The 14,177-nt window shown below is 41.8% G+C and overlaps 1 protein-coding gene across 1 annotated transcript in view; it reads left to right on the top strand.

Annotated features, from left to right (window-relative positions):
* The window catches only part of LOC126108298 (uncharacterized), a 535,066-nt gene that overhangs the window by 201,306 nt on the left and 319,583 nt on the right, over window positions 1-14,177 (top strand). Inside the window, exon 10 of the mRNA XM_049913520.1 lies at window positions 11,534-11,566. Within this exon, the coding sequence (XP_049769477.1) occupies window positions 11,534-11,566 (33 nt within the window). The remainder of the gene's footprint in view (window positions 1-11,533; window positions 11,567-14,177) is intronic.

Consider the following 14,177-nt stretch of genomic DNA (forward strand, 5'->3'; position numbering starts at 1 on the left):
TGATGGATAATTAAAATTCTGTCATAGCAACTAAGCCATCCGCAGATAATCCCAAAATCTCGGCCACAACTAGAAAGCTGTGCTCTCTCATAGGGTAATATTGTTGTAGTTTTGCAAACGACCAGAATCTGTAAGTGATAGCAAGAAACTGCACAGAGACTGGTTCTGGATCTGTTGAACACAGTTGTCACAAAACAACCTAACCTCTGTGATGCTTTTGACTACAGACTTTAGACAGCCAAACAGAAAAGAACAGAATTCACTAGGGGCTTTTTACCTTTTCCTTCCTGGTAAAAATTATCTGCACTAAATCCTCTTTTTGTATCATGAATGCAAAAAAACATTCACTGTAAGTGTTTTAAATAAAAGACTTCCTGTTCTGGCACTTCCACCAAAGTGATTTCTGCATGTAATACAATGATAAGGATAATACATTCATCTCCTTGTTTGTCCCGCCTGACACTTTCTGCTTGAGATCTGAGTAACATTTTCTGCTTGTATGTTGATGTATCATCAATTCTGCAGTAGCTGTTCGGTTTGCTACATCACTGAGAAATGTAGTTCTAAGTTTTATCTGCAACTCTTCATAGGCCTTTGGTTTCCAAATCAGTAACTTGAGTTGTTCCTAAAGAAGTTCCAGTAAGAGTGATAAGCTATTTTACTGTCTTCTTCAAGAACAATTTCCACATGATTTTCACTTTTAAGTCTGCACTAGGATAGTACACCTTGTAAGTAGTGTCATGACTTTCTCATAAGCGGAATGACTGGATGTATTCCTCATGAACAGAGAATTCGAGGCTATGTGTAACTCCTCTACCTCTCCTGTCATTTGGGGTTTTTCCATAGAGCTTAAGTTGTCTTATTCTTCATACTTGTTTCTCACTACTGTAACGTTAAAAACCTCTTCATATAATAACCAACTAACTCATGATATAAAAAGTAGTAGAAAGTACATTGTAGAGTTTAACTTTTTTCTTGGTCATCTCTGTTAGGCCTCTTGAGGATCTATTAATCCTTAAAAAAATATGTTTTTCTACTTGTTATTAGAAATATTGTAAAAGTTTGTACGAATTTCTAAGCAGTTTTCCTCTCGAGCTACTTTGAAACAATTCTTCTTACACCTGGATCAAATAAATCAAGTTGATTACAGAATAATGAAATGGATATTTGTTACAGCTGTTTTCTTTCTTTTTGTGATGATATTGGAGGTTATGTTTATGATAATCAAACGTAATAGCCCGTTTATGAAGTTTTAGTTTTCGTGAGTGTAATTTTAGTACCTTCAATGTAGCAGCTTTTATTTTGTTACTAATGTAACTGGAAGAAATTCTTCCTCTTTTTCCTTATTCTACTTACAATTTCAGTATAACTTGCAATATCTGCATCAGACAACATTTGTGAGGTAATAAAATTTTATAAGTAACAAACAATTGCTACTCGCTCTTCAGCTGTTTCCATGCCCGTTTTTTTTTCTTTTTTCTTTTTTTTAAGTTGGTGCATGTTAGTCACTATAGCTCATTCAAAAATAATTATCAACTTCGTTTTCCTTTACTACCCAATCAATAGCATCACTGGTCTTCTTTTAAACACTAATGATAGACCTACCTCTGTAGGACCTAAGAAGTGGAAAACATCGGAACGGTACAAATGAGTTACGCACATATAAAAACGATTGATTCAAATGTAGGTGAACCAAAACCTTGTAGCAGGTCTGATATATAGTTTTTCCATTTAAATTTTCGTTAATATCAACATATAAGAACCTAAAACTTTCTACCCTGTTTATTATTTCTTAGTAGTACACTAGATTAACAGGAAGTGGTATATTTCCAACAGTGCTAAACTGGATCAGCTGTGTTTTTCAAAGTTTAAAGGTAGTCCAGTTGTGCAGGACCAGTCACCAACTTTCACAAGACCATCCCTTATTATTTTCTCTACATATAATTCTTTGCTCAGCTTCTCAACAATGTTTGTATGATCTCCAAGCTGGACTATTTCTTCCTTCTGATCCAAATACAATAATTAAAACACACAGTAGTGTGCCAATATTCTAACCATGTAGAACTCTCATTGTCATATCTCTCCATGCGTGGCTTCTCTTTTTGTATTAATCAAAGAGGCTAGGGTGATTTATGTTTACTAAATAGGAGCTCAACAAGGCGTCTGCTAACTACTCCAGTACCATAAAATGTTATGATCCACACAATCAGACCTCTTTGACAAACCACAAAATTTCCAAAATGGTGATATATTTTATCATTTTAAGATAATTATTGTGGGCTCAGTAAATGCATCACGGTCACTCAGTAGAGTGCTCTTTCTCAAATACAATCTGTGATTGGCCAAATCTCCCATTACCATACAGTTGTGTGACAACCAGGAAGTGAGTACATAACCTTCTCAAAACTTTTAGAGAATTGTATAAGGCATGACATTAAAGAGGATTATTGATATTTGTGGGGTCATCCTTCTTATAGAACGGTCTAATAATGAGATATTTTAACCTCCACGGAAAAAACCCACAATTACTGATGCTTGCATAAGTGACTAAAAACATTATAGTGTCACATAACGTCTCCTTCCCGATTACTTCCCAACATCTACTAAGGATGATAATGATACTGGGTCTTAAGGAAACCCAGGGATAGAAAATTCTCGTGTCCCAATAGATAGTATTGCTTGTGACTGGGCAACAAGGTTGGGGAATGTGGGAGTAGTTCTAAGTGAGAGTGTGTCATTACTTATGATGTTAAAATTTCATTATTACGGAAAGTGAGAGGTTTCTATAAGTATTGAAATTACCAACAGTATGAGTGTTTTACAGGTTCTGACTGTACTCAGAAAATAGTATCGACCCCTGGTATACCAGCTCTAAGAGAACTGTACCCATAAAGAGGACAAGTCTTTACACAGAGGCGGTGACTAGGTAGTACCGCTATGTCTACTTAAAATGGAACTAACAGTACTAACTGCATTTGTCGTTGCACTGTCTTAGGCCGGCTATGGATTCTTAATGACGTACAGGTGCCCCTTGCACGGACTCTGTCCCTTCTTGCGCCTCTTACACATCTCCTTATATGCATTTATATCACTCTCGTTTTTATACCTTATAATGTCACCACTATACACGACCTTCATCGCCCTGGCGCCTCTGGTCAGCGTTTTCCCCTGTACGCGTTTAGGAGCCTGTGATATTTTATGAAACCTCCCTTCGAGGTCTGGCTGTTGTTGAGCCTATGTGACCAGTACCTCCAGTCTCGTAACTTTCCGTGAGTTATGCTTCGCACTGACAGGACTTTCCCTTTTCCCGTGGATACTACAAAAGGTATTGCTGAGCACTACCTAGCAAAAAAACTTACCTGATCCACACTGAAGAGCCTAACAAACTGGTACACCTGCCTAATATCGTGTAGGGTCCCAGCGAGCACGCAGAAGTACCGCAACACGACGTAGCATGGACTCGACTAATGTCTTATGTAGTGCTGGAGAGAACTGACGCAATAAATCCTACAGGGATGTCCGTAAATCCGTTAGAGATCCGGGTGACGTAAATGTCTTCTGAAGAGCACGTTGCAAGTCATCCCAGATATGCTCAATAATGTTCATGTCTGGGGAGTTTGGCGGCCAGTGGAAGTATTTATACTCGAAAGAATGTTCCCGGAGCCAGTCTGTAGCAATGCTGGAACTGTCCCTAGTGTCGCATTGTCCTGCTGGAATTGCCCAAGTCCGTCGGAATGCACAATGGACATGAATGGATACAAGTGATCAGACAGGATGCTTACGTACGTGTCACCGGTGAGAATCGTATCTAGACGTATCAGAGGTTCCACATCACTCCAACTGCACACGCCCCACGCCATTAGAGAGCCTACACAAGCTTGAACAGTCCTCTGCTGATATGCAGTTTCCATGGATTCATGAGGTTGTCTCCATACCCGTACACGCCCACCTGCTCGATACAATTTGAAACGAGAACGTCCAACCAGCGAACAAGTTTCCAGTGATCAACAGTCCAATGTCTGTGTTGACAGGGCCAGGCGAGATGTCAAGCTTTCTGTCGTGCAATGACACTTCTTGATGGCCCAGCATTGATACCTGCAGCAATCTGCATAAGGGTTGCACTTCTGCCATGTTGAACGATTGTCGTCAGTCGTCGTTGGTCGCGTTCTTGCAGAATCTTTTTCCGGCCCCAGCGATGTCGGAGATTTGATGTTTCACCGGATTCCTTATTTGTACGCTACACTCGTAAAATTGTAGTACGAAAAAATCCCCACTTCATCGCTACTTTGGAGAAGCTATGTCCCTTCGCTTGTGTACCCACTATAACACCACGTTCAAACTCACTTAAGTCTTGGTAACCTGCAACTGTAGCAGCAGTAACCGATCCAAAAACGGCGCCACATACTTGCTGTCTTACATAGGCTTTGTTCACCGCAGCGCCGTATTCTGCCTGGTTACATATCTCTTTTTTTGAATGCGCATACCAACACTAGTTTCTTTGACGCTTCAGTATTCTGTCAATGGGTATTTGTCATAGGTGTTCTCTACAAAGGCTGTTCCTGTCTCTAGAAACCAAATAAATACGCTATTGTAAAATACATTTCAAACCTTTCGCTTGTACGCATTTATGTTCCACCAAACATGACCTACATAGCTGTAGAGGTGTGTAACCTCACATAAATCAGTTTGGCGTGGTGTTCTGTGTTTTTTTTTTTTTTTTTTTTTTGTGCTACGTTTAGAGCTATTGCCTGCCGGAGAAGACCTACTTTTCCCTCTCAACCAATTTGATCAGTATCCTGCCAACCGCAGAATGCCTGTATTTTCGTGTCAGGCAATTTGACCAGTATCCTACCTTCATAACGTCACAAATTTTATGAGAAGGCAATAAAGCAGAATAAAATAACATATTCTAGCACAGTAGTTCACAATGTTTATTAATGATCACGTAATTCGACTTAAAGGAAATGTTTGGTTGTGAAGGACTATACTTGATGTTCATGTGTTTATCAGAGTGATGCATAGAGGAAGGGGGAGGACTAGACTTCTTTTACACTAATTAGTTAGTTGCCAACGGTCTTGCCGCTGTGGTAACACCGCTTCCCGTCAGATCACCGAAGTTAAGCGCTGTCGGGCTGGGCTAGCACTTGGATGGATGACCATCCGGTCTGCCGAGCACTGTTGGCAAGCGGGGTGCACTCAGCCCTTGTGGGGAAAACGGAGGAGCTACTTGACAGATAAGTAGCGGCTCCGCTCTCGGAAACTGACGTACGGCCGGGAGAGCGGTGTGCTGACCACGTGCCCCTCCATATCCACATCCAGTGACGCCTGTGGGCTGGAGATGACACGGCGGCCGGTCGGTGCCGTTGGGACTTCATGGCCTGTTTGGGGAGAGTTTCGTTCTTTTCATTACTTAGCTTATTCACGAGGTGTTCGTTACATATATAGTAGACTCCCTCTGTGGCGCTGCTCAGGTATCTTAATGTTGCAAGACACACTCACATGCAAATAATGTAGCTGCTACGTTTTCAAGTTCCAGATTTTACAGTAAAAACATGAACATGCCCTAGACTTTGTTAATTATGAAGTGTAAATACAGCGTTTTGCTACAACTTAAGCAATAATTCCGTGGAAAACTACGTCCTCACATAGATCGCGTTTTATATAAATTTACTTTCCGCACATTCGATAAATTATTCTTTCACGCCACGGGTAGTCAATCAGTGGACGAATAGGTAAACTTCTCTGGTGCGTGACAAGAGATGCGTCGTTGCAGAGATTCAGCTACGAGTCTGTTTATCAAGGTAGTCGCTGGCAGGCATATGAAGAGCTTGGTCATGTAAACGTGTACTGATAGTTAACGGAGGGTCGTATGGAAACAGGGAGAGGTAAAAGCTTATCGAGGAAGGTGGAATGGAAAGAAATGTATTTATATCCTTTCCTCAAAGTACCCACATCAAAATAGTTGTGCATCAACCCGGTTCCCAGAACTCCTGATGATAGACGTTGACTGTGGATATTGTATCATAGACACAGTCCCTTTGACCGTTCAGAGACTTCACTAAACTCGCCAGAAGATGTAAACAACCCACCCATGAGGAGCTCGTGTTAGACGGAGGGGGGTCTGACAGCCGTTCAGTTCTAGTCATTCCTCCAGGAAGGAGGTACACAGCTCGTGTTGTCTGTAGTTCAACCGTGCGTAGACGCTCAATACCGCAGATGGATCGTGTGCGCGTTCTTACTTTGCGCCAGGAAGGGCTCTGAACAAGGGAAGTGTCCAGGCGTCTCGGAGTGAACCAAGGCGATGTTGTTCGGGCTTAGAGGAGATACAGAGAGACAGGAACTGTCGATGACATGCCTCACGCAGGCCGCCCTAGAGCTACAACTGCAGTGGGTGACCGCTACGTATGGATTATGCATCGGAGGAACCCTGACAACAACGCCACCATGTTGAATAATGCTTTTCGTGCTGCCACAGAACATCGTGTTGCAACTCAAACTTTGTGTAACAGATTGCATGACGCGCAACTTCACTCCCGACGTCCATGCGAGGTCCATCCTTGCAACCAAGACACGATGCAGCGCAGTGCAGATGGGCCCAGCAACATGCCGAAAAGGACCGCTCAGGATTGGCATCACGTGCTCTTCACCGATGAGTGTCGCATATGCCTTCAACCAGACAATCGTTGGAGACATGTTTGGAGGCAACCCGGTGAGGCTGAACGCCTTAGACATGCTGCCCAGTGTGTACTGCAAGGTGGAGGTTCCGAGCCGTCTTGGGGTGGCATTATGTGGGGCCGACGTGCGACGCTGGTGGTCATATAAGTGGCCGTAACGGCAGTACGATACTTGACTGCCATCCTCCGACCGTTAGTGCAACCATATCGGCAACATATTCGCGAGACATGGACCACAATTCGCGCCCCCATCGTGCACATCTTGTGAATGACGTCCTTCAGGAGAGCGACATCGCTCGACTAGAGTGGCCAGTATGTTCTCTAGAGGTGAACCTTATCGAACATGCCTGGGATAGATTGAAAAAGGCTGTTTATGGACGATGTGATCCACCAACCACTTTGTGGGGTCTACGCCGAATCGCCGATGAGGAGCCGGATAATCTGGACCAACAGTGCCTTGATGAACTTGTGGGTACTTTGGAACGACAAATACAGGCATGCACCAATGCAAGGGGGCGTGCTACTGGGTGTTAGAGGTACAGCAATTTGGACGACGGCCTCTGAAGGTCTCGCTGTATGGTGGTGCAATGTGTAGATTTCATGAGCAGTAAAAAGGGCTGAAATTACGTTTATGTTGATCTCTATTCCTATTTTCTGTACAGCTTCGCTAACTTTCGGGACCGAGGTGATGGAAAACTTCTTAGGTGTCTGTATAAAGTCTGAGGATGAAAATACGGGCAGTATTCATGACCCAATAGAGATCAATGAATTCAACCGTTCCTCCCAGCATTATTCTTCAGTGCGATCAGATATTTCTTGGTAGCCCTCTACCTACAGTTTAGAATGAGAAAGAACTTTCATTAAACACTTTTATTTTTAAAGAAAGATAAATCATGTTTTGTATATATTTTATTAATCACCCGAGTCATTAACACAATTGATACTACTTATTCCTAACAGTCTTTTATTTTGTAATGTCATGAAATAGTCAACAGTTCATTGCATGTGACACCTGTAGCTCCTCCTCACAAAAGAAATCTGGTTTCCCACCGTGAGGGTGTACACAGTTGTTACAAACACGCCCCCTCCACACCAACCCCCTCCTTGTGAAACTTGGTTCAGGGACATACCGCACCCCCATTTAAAATCAACCGATTTGAAATGTCCGCACTGCTCTTACTGTTTGCAAATCACTTAAATGCTGTGATCATTACTTCTGAAGTGGCAGAAATTAGAAAACCTCAGGTTTTCTATTTGACCAATGGAATGTATAGTAATAATAACAATAATAATAATAATAGCATGTAGGCTATTTGAAAATTTAGTAGCCATTACATTGTTAATTTGTGTTCTACTATAAAATAGTTCATTCATATGTTGCGAACTAAATAATGAAGTAATTTATGGTCAATTTTGGGAAATAACTACACCTCAGACATGGAATTTACATGAAATATTTGAGCATATACACTACTGCCCATTAAAATTGCTACACCAAGAAGAAATGCAAATGATAACCGGGTATTCATTTGACCAATATATTACACCAGAACTGACATGTGATTACAAAATGGTTCAAATGGCTCTGAGCACTATGGGACTCAACTGCTGTGGTCATAAGTCCCCTAGAACTTAGAACTACTTAAACCTAACTAACCTAAGGACAGCACACAACACCCAGCCATCACGAGGCAGAGAAAATCCCTGACCCCGCCTGGAATCGAACCCGGGAACCCGGGCGTGGGAAGCGAGAACGCTACCGCACGACCACGAGATGCGGGCATGTGATTACATTTTCACGCAATTTGGGTGCATAGATCCTGAGAAATCAGTGCCCAGAACAACCACATCTGGACGTGATAATGGCCATGATACACCTGGGCATTGAGTCAAACAGAACTTGGATGACGTGTACAGGTACAACTGCCCATGCAGCTTCAACACGATATCACAGTTCATCAAGAGTAGTGACTGGCGTATTGTGACGAGCCAGTTGCTCGGCCACCATTGACCAGACGTTTTCAGTTGGTTAGAGATCTGGAGAATGTGCTGGCCAGGGCAGCAGTCGAACAGTTTCCGTATCCAAGAAGGCCTGTACAGGAACTGCAACATACGGTCGTGCATTATCCTGTTGAAATGTGGGGTTCCTGAGGGATCAAATGGAGGGTAGGGCCACGGGTCGTAACAAATCTTAAATATAACGTCCACTGTTCAAAGTGCCGTCAATACCAACAAGAGGTGACCGAGACGTGTAACCAATGGCACCCCATACCATCGAGCAAGGTGATACGCCAGTGTGGCGATGACGAATACACGCTTCCAATGTGCGGTCACCGCGATTTCACCAAACACGGGTGCGACCATCATGATGCAGTAAACAGAACGTGTATTCATCCGAAAAAATGACTTTTTGCCATTCATGCACCCAGGTTCGTCGTCGAGTACACCATCTCATTCGCTCCTGTCTGTGATGCAGCGTCAAGGTTAACCGCAGCCACGGTCTCCGAGCTGATAGTCCATGTTGCTGCAAACGTCGTCGAGCTGTTCGTGCAGACGGTTGTTGTATTGCATCCGTTCCCGTCTGTTGACTCAGTGATCGAGACGTGGCTTCACGATCCGTTACATCCATGCGGATAAGTTGCCTGTTATCTCGACTGCAAGTAATACGAGGCCGTTGGGAGCCAGCACGGCATTCCGTATTGTCCTCCTGAACCTACAGATTCAGTATTCTGCTAACGGTCACTGGATCTCGACCAACGCGAGCAGCAAAGTCGCGATACGATAAACTGCAATCGCGGTAGGCTACAATCCGACCTTTATGAAAGTCGGAAACGTGATGGTACGCATTTTCCCTCCTTACGCGAATCATCGCAACAACGTTTCACCAGCAAGGCTGGTCAGCTGCTGTTTATGTATGAGAAATCGGTTGGAAACTCTCCTCACGTCAGCGCGTTGTAGGTGTCGCCACCAGCGCCAACCTTGTGTGAATGTTCTGAAAAGCTAATCGTTTGCATATCAAAGCATCTTCTTCCTGTCGGTTATATTTCGCACGTCATCTTCGTGGTGTATCATTTTTAATGGCCAATAGTGTATGATTATGTGTCTAAATTTTAGTGTTGTAGCCTCGTGGGTGAACAGTGTGAGGAAGAAGTGATTCCTATATTCGTTTGCACAATCTTTAACTTCCACCACACCATGTCACGTCATAATGCTAGTACTGTATTACAGTATTACGAAATAGTGATTATAGTAATGAACTTTAAAAAGTAATTTCCTGTTTTTTTTTGCCGAAACATAAAAGATTCATTTTGTTTTGATCCCTGAGAAAATTCCTTTTTGCATCAGAGTTTGTGAACCACTGTTGTGTGTGAAGGCTTTAGCCTAATCTTCAAAAATGGCCCTGAGCACTATGGGACTTATCATCTGAGGTCATCAGTCCTCTAGAACTTAGAACTACTTAAACCTAACTAACCTAAGGACATCACACACATCCACGAGGCAGGATTCGAATCTGCGACCGTAGCGGTCGCCCTGTTCCTGACTGTAGCGCCTAGAACCGCTCGGCCGCCGCAGCCGGCTAGCGTAATCTACCTTGAAACATTTGATAATCTTTTTTTTACGTTGAATGTGCTTCCAACTTCCTATTAATTCACCAGGACTAAATGAATGAAACAATTGGTAGTAAAAAGTCACTGCAGTAATCAAAGCCAGATACAAACTTCAACATTATTATAAGCATAACTTACAATGTGACACGTGATGAGGAAATGTGACAACAGGCTACAGAAGGCAGCAGTACAATAAAGAGGATGGAATGGCTTCTTATAATTATTTGTTTATTTTTCCATAGAAAACTGAGGCATAATTCGTCTGTTATGACTATGGCCTGACCCAGGTAGACACCATCAAAGATATGTTATTTGCACGTGTTATACTCGGCAGTTTCGACTTTTATGATTCAATACGTAAACCCTCAACCTACTCACTTTCAGTTTCACCAACGATGCTTTCCATGAGCTAGCTGGATCAGAGGTCTTCACTCCATTTTGTTTGTTGGATGTAGCTAGCTGTTTGTTTCAAACTTCATTTCGGAGATGTTCCAGCGGAACGGTCCCTCATAGTCCTCATAAATACGCATCTTCATTATTTATGTGTTGTTTCGCGTGTGTGCCACTTATTGATGAAAACGTATATTTTCAACAACCCTGTGGGTTCTTTATGCTGGGCCATTTGTAACATGAAGTTCAAAACAAACAGATGGCTACATTTAGTAAACAAACCTGTCCCACCTGAAGATGAAGACGTAATCCATCAAAATGCATCATGTGAGAAAATAAAAATGACTGGTGGAGATAGTTGTTTTAATTTATTTTTAGTATTATAAACAACAGCAGTTTCGAAGTCACAGTGCAACATAGACAACATATGATCTTGTCATGTTTGTAATCCAGTTTCGTGAATCATATTTCGCCTCATTAAGGCTTGCTTCCTTCATCTGAAAGCTATGTTACCATGTAGTATCAAGTAATTTTATTTTAAAAAGTGATCAAAGGTCTAAAAAAGTTATTTGGCATGATATTTTAAGTTGACTATTGTGTATGGAAACTGCCAGTATATGCCACTCAGGTCCACAAAGGGACGATGAATGTGATGCTTAATGGGCTAGAATGTAATGAAAACACAAATAAAATTTATTATATTATTGCAGTCAATGAAAGTAAAATGATTGTACAACATTTTTAACAAGCAGATGCGGAATTATCGATATACGCCTTAATTCCTTATGAAACACGGTCTGTATCTTGAAGTAAGTTCTTTTACATACAAGTTAATAAATTTAAGTTTTCTTTTCTTTCCAGAACGCCTTGCAGCTGGTGCCCAAGGGCCTCGAGGTGAGTAGTTTCGGTTGAATACATATAACAAGATTATCATTCATTATATTAAAAATGAGTTTGGTATTTAATGACATTATTTAGAGTTGCAATAAACAGAAGCTACCATACATGACGGAAAGTAGTCTTAGATTCAATATATGGATTATATATCGCATATGACTTACTTTTGCTTGTTCTATGAGGTGTAAAGCAAAATATAAGGCACATAATCCTTCACTGTCAATTACAGTGTCATAATGCCTTAGTTTTACAGTCTTTAATACTGTTTTTTGTAGGATCTGCTTGGTACGATTCAGTAGGCTACTGATATTTATTATTCACAATAGGAGCATGAGGAACAAAATAACTGAAAAATTATTTATTTTTCAGTTGTGATTTCTCTTTCCTTTGTGCTTAAATAGTCTTTGTCCCACCTCCTTGTTCTCACCGAGCGAGGTGGCGCAGTGGTTAGCACACTGGACTCCCGTTCGGCAGGACGACGGTTCAATCCCACGTCCGGCCATCCTGATTTAGGTTTTTCGTGATTTCCCTAAATCACTCCAGGCAAATGCCGGGATGGTTCCTCAGAAAGGGCACGGCTGACTTCCTTCCCCTTCCTTCCCTAATCCGATGAGACCGATGACCACGCTGGTCTCCTTCCCCAAGCAACCAACCAACCAACGTTGTTCTCATACTATACTACAGAAATTATATTTTAATATTCCTTCAAGAATATTCCTTCAAGCCCCTTAATGAACCATGGACCTTGCCATTGGTGGCGAGGCTTGCGTGCCTCAGAGATACAGATAGCCATACCGTAGTTGCAACGACAATGGAGGGGTACCTGTTGAGAGGCCAGACAAACGTGTGGTCCCTGAAGAGCGGCAGCAGCCTTTTCAGTAGTTGCAGGGGCAACGATCTGGATGATTGACTGATCTGGCCTTGTAACACTAACCAAAAAGTCATGCTGTGCTGGTATTGCGAACACCTGAAAGCAAGGGGAAACTACAGCCGTAATTTTTCCCAATAGCATGCAGCTTGACTGTGTGGTTAAATGATGATGGCGTCCTCTTGGGTAAAATATTGCGGAGATAAAATAGTCCCCCATTAGGATCTCTGGGCGGGGAATGCTCAGGAGGACGTCGTTATCAAAAGAAAGAAAACTAACGTTCTACAGATCGGAGTGTGGAATGTCAGTTCCCTTAATCGGGCAGCTAGGTTAGAAAATTTAAAAAGGGAAATGGATAGGTCAAAGTTTGATATAGTGGGACTTAGTGAAGTTCGGTGGCAGGAGGAACAAGATTTCTGGTCAGAAAAATACAGGGTTGTAAATACAAAATGAAATAGGGGTAACACAAGAGTAGGTTTAATAATGAATAAAAAAATAGGGGTGCGGGTAAGCTACTACAAACAGCATAGTGAACGAATTGTTGTGGCGCAGATTGATGCGAAGCCCACGCCTACCGCAGTAGTACAAGTTTATATGCCAACTAGCTCCGCAGATGACGAAGAGATCGATGAAATGTATGACAAGATAAAGGAAATTCTTGAGATAGTGTAGGGAGACGAAAATTTAATAGTCATGGGTGACTAGCATAGCAATGTCATCAACGAATCGCATCACTGATATTCTTTCACCTTCAATTTTAATTCCACTCCTAAGCCTTTCTTTTATTTCCATCATTGCGTCCTCGATATACAGATTGAACAGTTGGGGCGAAAAACCACATCCTTTTCTTACACTCTTTATAATATGAACAATTTGTTCTTGGTCGTCCACTCTTGGCTGTTGTACATATTCTATATGATTCGTCTCTCCCAATTGTTTCGAACATCTTGCACCATATTACATTGTTGAACGCTTTTACCAGGTCGACAAATCCTATGAACTTGTCTTCATTTTTCTTTACTCTTGCTTCCATTATTAACCGTAACGTCAGAAATGCCTCTCTCGTGCCTTTACCTTTCCTAAAGCCAAACTGCTCGTCATCTAGCGCATCCTCAGTTTTCTTTTCCATTCTTTTGTATATTATTCCTGTAAGCAACTTGTATGCATGAGCTGTAAAGCTAATTGTGCAGAAACTCTCGCACATTTCAGCTCTTGCCGTCTTCGGAATTGTGTGGATGATGCTTTTCCGAGAGTCAGATGGTATGTCGTCAGACTCGTAGATTCTACACACCAACGTGAATAGTAATTTTCTTGCAACTTCCCCCAATGATTTTAGAAATTCAGATGGAATGTTATCTATCCCGTCTGCCTTATTTTATCTCCAAAGTTCTATTATATTCTGATTCTAATACTGGATCCCCTATCTCTTCTAAATCTACTCCCGTTTCTTCTTTTATCACATCAGATAAATCTTCTCCCTCATAGAATCTTTCAATGTATTCTTTCCACCTATCCACTCTCTCCTCTGCGTTTAATAGTGGAATACTCGTTGCACTCTTAATGTTGTCACACTTGCTTTTAATGTCACCTAAGCTACTTTTGACTTTCCTATATGCTGAGTCTGTTCTTGCGACAATCATTTCTTTTTCGATGTCTTCACATTTTTCCTCCTTTCATCGATCAATTAAAGTATTTATTCTGTTACTCGTGGTTTCTTTGCAGTTACCTTCTTTGTACCCA

Source organism: Schistocerca cancellata, chromosome 11 (genome assembly GCF_023864275.1).
Source record: "Schistocerca cancellata isolate TAMUIC-IGC-003103 chromosome 11, iqSchCanc2.1, whole genome shotgun sequence".
NCBI lineage: Eukaryota > Metazoa > Arthropoda > Insecta > Orthoptera > Acrididae > Schistocerca > Schistocerca cancellata.